Below are 6,198 nucleotides of genomic sequence, written 5' to 3'. Positions count from 1 at the left end.
TGTAGTCCGGCGGCACCGCGCTCCGCCCGTGCGGGCGGGCCCGCCGGGCGCAGCGCGGTACCTGGCGGCGCGGAGGAGCTCGGCACCTCTCCGCGGCGCCCGCCGCTCGCTGGGACTTGTAGTCCGGCGCCGCCCCGCCCGCCCCGCGGCGCTCCGTCCCTCCTCCTCTCCCTCCTCTCCTCCCTCCCGACTCCGGGCGGCCCGACGGGGACCCGCCGAACCTCAGGGCTTCGGGACGCTGGGGCGGCGGGTCCCCGACGGAGCACCCCGGGGCGGCCGAGAGGGCGGGGGTCTCTCCGGTGGGCGGAGTCCGCCGCGGGACTACGGCACCCACAGTGCCCGGCGGCGGGGCGGCTTCCGGGTGGCGGCGGGGCCGCGCCCGGTGCATGGCGGTGGCGCGGAGGATGGGGCCGGAGCGGGTGTGTCCCGAGGAGCCGGGGCCGCCGGAGGCCCCCGAGGGAGCGGCGGGATGGAGCGGCGACGAGGAGGATGAAGAGGAGGAGGAGGAAGAAGAGGAGGAGGAAGAGGAGGGGGCCGGCGGGTACCTGTACCAGCCGCTGAGCCAGGAGCCGGAGCAGGGCCCCGCCGAGCCGGGCCCTCCCGCGGGCGGCGCCGAGCCTGGCCCCGGCCTCCAGGAGCGGCTGCAGGTAGCGGGGCGGCGCGGGGCAGCGCGGGGGGAGGGGAGCCGGCGGCGGAGGGAGCGCGGCCCCGGCCCACCGCCGCCCCATTTTGTCTCAGATGCTGAGGCTGCACCTGCCCGAGCCGCCCGCGGACAGCGAGGACGAGGAGGAGGAAGGCGCGGCGGCGCAGGGCGGCCGCGGCTCCATCCCCATGGACCCAGGTAACGGAGGCTCCTCGGGGGCTTCGCGGCTCCGCGCCGGCCCGCTTCGCTCACGGCTTTCTGCCCGCAGAGCACGTGGAGCTGGTGAAGAGGACGATGGCGGGCGTGAAGCTGCCCACGCTGGGCATCCCCGCCTGGGCCAGCCAGATCTCGGACGAGCAATGGCAGGCGGTGGTGCAGCGCGCGCTGCAGGCCCGGCACGGCGCGGGCAGCTCCGGGCCCGAGTGGAAGTGAAGGCCGAGCCCGGCCCCGCGGCTCGTCCTCCGTCCGTCCTCCTGCCCGCAGACGGCGCTCACCCCCGTTCTGCCCGTTGACGCGGTCCGACCTCCCCCCCTCTCCCGCCCGGCTCCGGCCGCGCCGTCCCGGTGCTGCAGAACCGCTTCTGACCCCGCGTGCGCGGGCAGGACGGGTCGTGCCCGGCCGTGGCTGGGTCAGCACGGGACAAACGCCATCCCGGTGACCCTTCCCCGCGCACGGTGCACGTCAGCCACCGCAGGTCGAGCCCAACGTGTCTTTCCAAGAGATTGGTTTTATTTAGTACTGTACATACAGGGACATCTGTACAAAATCCAACACTTTCATACTATGTAATGCTCTACTGAAAATAAAGTACACCATATGTACATATGAACTGTAAGCAGCTTAATACTTGTGTCCAGGGGGTGAACGCAGTAGTTAGTTTTGCTCGTTCCCTCCGAGGAGGGGCCACGTGACGTGGAAGAGGCAGCTCCAGTTCTGTCCGTTTGGCTGATGTGGGGAAAGGCAAAGGCAGAGATGAGCATTAACGCTACCGACCGGGTGTGGAGTGAGGGGCAGCTGTAGTGTGGCAGATGCAGGCCTGCGGGCGGCAGAGAGCACAAATGTGCTCCCCCCACCTCCCGTGGTCCCCTTCTTCAAAGTCCAGGACTGGAATGAGGAGGCAGTAAACTAATGGCAATGTAAGGTACCGAGCGTGAGGTCCCTGATCCGGAACGCGACACACAAAGCTATGAGAACGTGGCAGCCGCACAGCACGTAGGCACCACGCATCACCACCCTGCCCTGCGCACGGCCTGCTCCCAGCAGTGCTGCTCCAGCCCCGGGACGAGGAAGGAGCATCCCCAGCCCAGCTGCAGGTAGCAACCCTCAGCTGCAGCCCCGCCGCCTGCCGCTCCTGCCCGCCTCCGGCGCGTGTCTACGTGCTGTGCCAGGCTCACGTGAGGTAATCGACTGGCAGCTGACCATGAGCTCAGAGTCATGTTCTAAATAAGCAATAACCTCCCTGAGGTGTTTGTAAGTCTCCTGATGAACCGGCCCGGCGCACGGAGCCAGGGGAGGCGGGGTCCTGCGCGGTGTGGGTGATCCGTCCCGTACTCACGCTTGGCAGCTGCTCCCAAGAGATGATGGCATGCCTAAAGGGAGCAGGGGGCACTGGATACACAGGGAGGGATCAGCTTGGTTTGGGGGGGAGGAAAGGAGATGCGCTGCACACCAGCTCCGACCTGGAAGGGGTCTGCTGGTGGGGACAAAACAGATACACCAGGACCTTCTGCAATGACCTATGGATGCTGCAAAGCAGTGTCCGACCGGCACCGACTCCGTAAGCTCCCTGCACTACTGCCATCCCACTCAAGCTTATGTGTCAAGCAAGCAAGCGCAGCAGTAAGCAGCAAAGACCACTCCCTTACTTATCGCCTTGGTCTGGGATTGAATCTGCACCACAAGAAGGTAGGAGACAGAGCTCCGAGAGCTGGATCACAGTAGCAGCCAAGTGCTGCACGAGCCCCTGGGCTATCGAGTGCGCTCTAAATGCTAAATGAGCACAGCACAGCACTTCCCTGCTGCGCCACGCAGCAAACGAGGGCCTCGGGCCACAGCAGGTGCTGAAGGAAGAGGCGAGGCAAACTGCTCAGAGCACCTACAGAAGCAATTCGATGGTGGCATCTCGCCACTGGTCATAAAGAGGAGACAACTGAACACGCACAAACTTGGCCTGGCCCCGTAAACGTGTATCCATTGCTTCCACTAATTTGCAGAAATGACTTTAGCAGCACAAGCTTCCTAGAAACCCCAGCCACTGCAGAGCTAAGGATGGGAACAACAGAGGGAAAGCTGCGGGAGTATTTTAATTGAGCAGGAGGAGGAGGAAGAAAGCAGAAGTCAGTGGCTGACACCTGCTACAAAGCAGAAGTTAACTCTGGGCCCACAACTACCCAAGACATTGGAATGGAGACGACTTAGCGAGGACCAACACAAAGAGCCGAAGGAATTTACTTTCCCACAAGAGAGCTTCTAAGGATGCTCTAAAAGGAGGGAAGCAATAAGATGCAGTGCTTGCACCCAGCTATACTGGGGGTGGCGAAGCACTGAACCCCCACTCCACCAACAGGGGAACAGAACGGAGGGCTAGAGGCAAAAGAAAGGCGGAAGCAAACATCTCCTGCTATACGTGAGCCCTCCCACTGCTGAGCTGCACCCTGAGGCAGGGTGGAGAGCTGGCAGAGCCCCCACAAACTCTGCCAGCCGCTCCCACCACGCGCTCAGCCTCTGGTCACCGCAAGCAGCACTGGGGCAGGCACACGGAGGCGGGCACCTGGGATGGCTGCAGCATGCTGAGCCACGCACAGCAGTCTCCAGCCAACACACCTGGCTCAGGCTGGGTTGAACTGGGCAGCTCAGGCTGATCCTGAGAGGTCAACTGCTCTGCACCGCTGCCCGGCTCAGCCGCCCCGCAGAGGTGAGCCGCGGAGGGGCTCGGTTCTCTCTATGCTTACAGAGAGCCCGGAGCAGCTCCCTTCAGCCCTCCTTCTAGCAGAGCCACAGGAAGCGCCTGCCTGCCCTGCAAGGCTCCCAGGAAGAGCAAAAACCAGGCAGCAACTGGAAATGAAGCAACCCCTGCCTGGACCGGCAGGGCAGACAGGTTCCCTTCGCACACACACACTGCGTGTGTGGGAGGAGGAGAAGCAGGAGGAGATGGCAGTGGTGAGATAGAAGGTACAACATAAAAACAGATCTATCCTGCAGGGATGTGGATGGAGTGGAGGACAGGCACGGCTCACCATGTTCATTCCTTATTACACATGAGAACCGAGTGCATTTCTGTGACCCCTGGGGGAAAGGGATGGGACATAGCTTCTTGGGCCAGCTTCTGAGCCCGTCAGAGAGCCTCCTGGTTTGAGGTGAGAAACTCTTCTGCTCTCTTGTGGGCCTCCAGGGCTTTTATAGTGTAGACGTCCTGAGGAAGCTCAGATTTCCGGCGCAGCAAAACCTTCTCCTTCTTAATGTCTTTCAGCATCTACAGACAAACCAAAGAAGTCAGGTATCTGCAGCACACCCATTCAACCCTGTACAGCCTAAACCTTCCCCTCTGATACCAACTGCTTTGCTGGCTGACACAGTGACACAGTGACGTGCTACAGAACAGGCTGAGAGCCACAGACCACAAGGACGCAGAGAAGCCCCACTTGCACAGGCTGATGTCTAAGAACCAGGAATTAGAGCAGGGGGCATTTACCCTCAGGACGTTTTGAACGAGCTGTTCTGCCTGCTGGACCCTGCACTAACTGGTCATGCCCTGAGCAGAATCTGGAAGGCCCCTCGTCACTTACACACCTGCACAGCCTCTGTCTCCACTGTTTTCTTCAGTAGCTGAATATCCTCTGCAGTCGGGGTCTCTGTTTCCATGCAGCAGACCAGAGGCAATGATGGAGGTGCATAATACATGGGATACTGCAGATAACACAGAACACTGGGGAATGAGCACATCATCCAACACCAAATTTCCTCCCCTCAGCATCCTAACAGCGTGGCACACTTCCTCCAGTCACCCTTTCTGGCACTCTCAAAGTCACAGCATGTGCACGGTCAGGAGAGGAGCATTTTCTCTCATCCATTTTTGCCTGTGGCACCCAAATGAGCCACAGCAAACTGCACGTGTAGCCACAGCCAAGAGAGGAGTCCACAAATACACACACCCTGACCAGCATAATCCAGAGTCAATACTGCTGAAGCCCAGACTGGTAAAACATAGCCTGAAAGGGACAGATCAGCACTGTGTGCACAAGACTGAGGTGCTACAGCCTGCCCTCATGAGCTCAGGAAGCAAGCCTAGCTCCCCCAGCACATTCTTGTTCTGTCTGTCCCACATCCTGCTGTTACACACCTGAGGGTTCAGCCGGGCCAGCTCCTCTATTTTCTGCCACATTTCTTCTCGTTCCTTCATCCTGAACCTCCCCCTGCAGACAGAGAGAGCACAATGTGAACTCCCGGGGGCAGCACAGCTTTCACCAACAGGAAGACAAGAATAGGGACAGCAGAAGTGCACAGGTAAGGGAAGAGCTGCTCAGCCCTTCAGAGAGCCCGGTTTTCAATCCAGAGGTGAGACGGGGCAAGAAGAATAGATGTGCTGCAGCCAGCCCAGGGAGGCAGGCAGGCAGGCAGGCAGGCAGGCGTGCTCCTCGCTCAGCCCAGAGCACAGTGGGGCAGCAGCAGCAGCAGCAGGTGGCACAGGAACCTTCTCCTCGCCTCTGTGATGCATGAGCACAGTTGAGAGCCTGGGTTCTGGGGTAAACAGCTCTTCAGCTTGGCACAGACTTTGCTGCAGTCCTCATGTGACCGTTCAAACTTGGCTGCTCGTAAATCCCAGCGCAGTGAACTTTCCCCCACAGAGGTGACTTTCCACCACCCCTTGCTAGTATTCCCTTTTACATTTTAAACCTCTGCACTAAAATCTCTGCTTCATTTCTGCTTTTCAACTTCTCTGGCTCTTATCCTAGCTACTGGTCTATCAGGAGTCCTGCTTGTCCACATCAAGGAAGTCCTTACTCTGTAATTGCCTCCAGCTGCACACGATAACGTGGTCTTTGCCACATTTGCTTTTTCTCAGTTGGTAGTACAAGGCCTCTAGGGGCCCCCATGGAAAACATTTTATATGCCTACTCCTTTTTCTGGCTACAAAGAAGCTGCCTCGTCTTCTTTAGCTTTTCAAACTCGTCAGTCTCCCTGGACAAGGCAGAGATCCTGCAGAAATCATCAGGTATCGTGCAGTTAAGGATTGATCCTGCATTACAGCAATCCAGTCAGCACTCTCTCAGCAGCCTCAGGAACACTACTTTACTCCTAAAACAATAAACTTCATAACATTAAGATTGTATTTTAGAAAACAAGCGCAACTACTACTCCATTTAAGTCTCACATTTGCAAAGAGAACAGCAGTTGATTGCAACCTCACATCCCTGTGCACCAGCAGGCCCTGGTCTGCAGTGACCTCTGCCAGTGAGACAGCAGAAATGAGCTGTGGAGGCAGCTGCTGGGACTGCTGTTCATTGGACCAGGCTGAAAGAAGAGCAAGCAAGGGGCAGGGCAGGAATGGCCCTGCA

At 59.3% G+C, this 6,198-nt stretch overlaps 2 protein-coding genes across 4 annotated transcripts in view; one reads left to right on the top strand and one right to left on the bottom strand.

The window, feature by feature from the left end:
- Positions 1-383: 383 nt before the first annotated feature.
- MEA1 (male-enhanced antigen 1) lies at positions 384-1,472 on the top strand. The gene is made up of 3 exons (XM_042829888.1): positions 384-647; positions 739-841; positions 912-1,472. The coding sequence occupies exons 1-3, from the start codon at positions 387-389 to the stop codon at positions 1,073-1,075; spliced, it is 528 nt and encodes a 175-aa protein (XP_042685822.1). The 5' UTR covers positions 384-386; the 3' UTR covers positions 1,076-1,472.
- PPP2R5D (protein phosphatase 2 regulatory subunit B'delta) overlaps positions 1,351-6,198 on the bottom strand; it is a 29,061-nt gene continuing 24,213 nt past the window's right edge. For all 3 annotated transcript variants that reach the window (XM_042829885.1, XM_042829887.1, XM_042829886.1), the window contains 3 exons: positions 4,983-5,055; positions 4,433-4,549; positions 1,351-4,115 (listed from right to left, as the gene is read on the bottom strand). In XM_042829885.1, coding sequence (XP_042685819.1) covers positions 3,978-4,115; positions 4,433-4,549; positions 4,983-5,055 — 328 coding nt within the window. In that variant the 3' untranslated portion in view covers positions 1,351-3,977. The remainder of the gene's footprint in view (positions 4,116-4,432; positions 4,550-4,982; positions 5,056-6,198) is intronic.

The sequence above is a fragment of the Centrocercus urophasianus genome, unplaced genomic scaffold (assembly GCF_019232065.1).
Source record: "Centrocercus urophasianus isolate 14NV4802_14NV808 unplaced genomic scaffold, USGS_Curo_1.0 seq_329, whole genome shotgun sequence".
Classification (NCBI taxonomy): Eukaryota; Metazoa; Chordata; class Aves; order Galliformes; family Phasianidae; genus Centrocercus; species Centrocercus urophasianus.
This window is presented reverse-complemented; position numbering and strand designations above follow the sequence as displayed.

Bases quoted from the DNA above. Each gene is read 5' to 3' on its own strand.
- MEA1 (XM_042829888.1), top strand. From the start codon at position 387: ATGGCGGTGGCGCGGAGGATGGGGCCGGAGCGGGTGTGTCCCGAGGAG. The intron at 648-738 runs GTAGCGGGGCGG...ATTTTGTCTCAG, and splicing joins GCCTCCAGGAGCGGCTGCAG to ATGCTGAGGCTGCACCTGCC. The intron at 842-911 runs GTAACGGAGGCT...TTCTGCCCGCAG, and splicing joins CTCCATCCCCATGGACCCAG to AGCACGTGGAGCTGGTGAAG.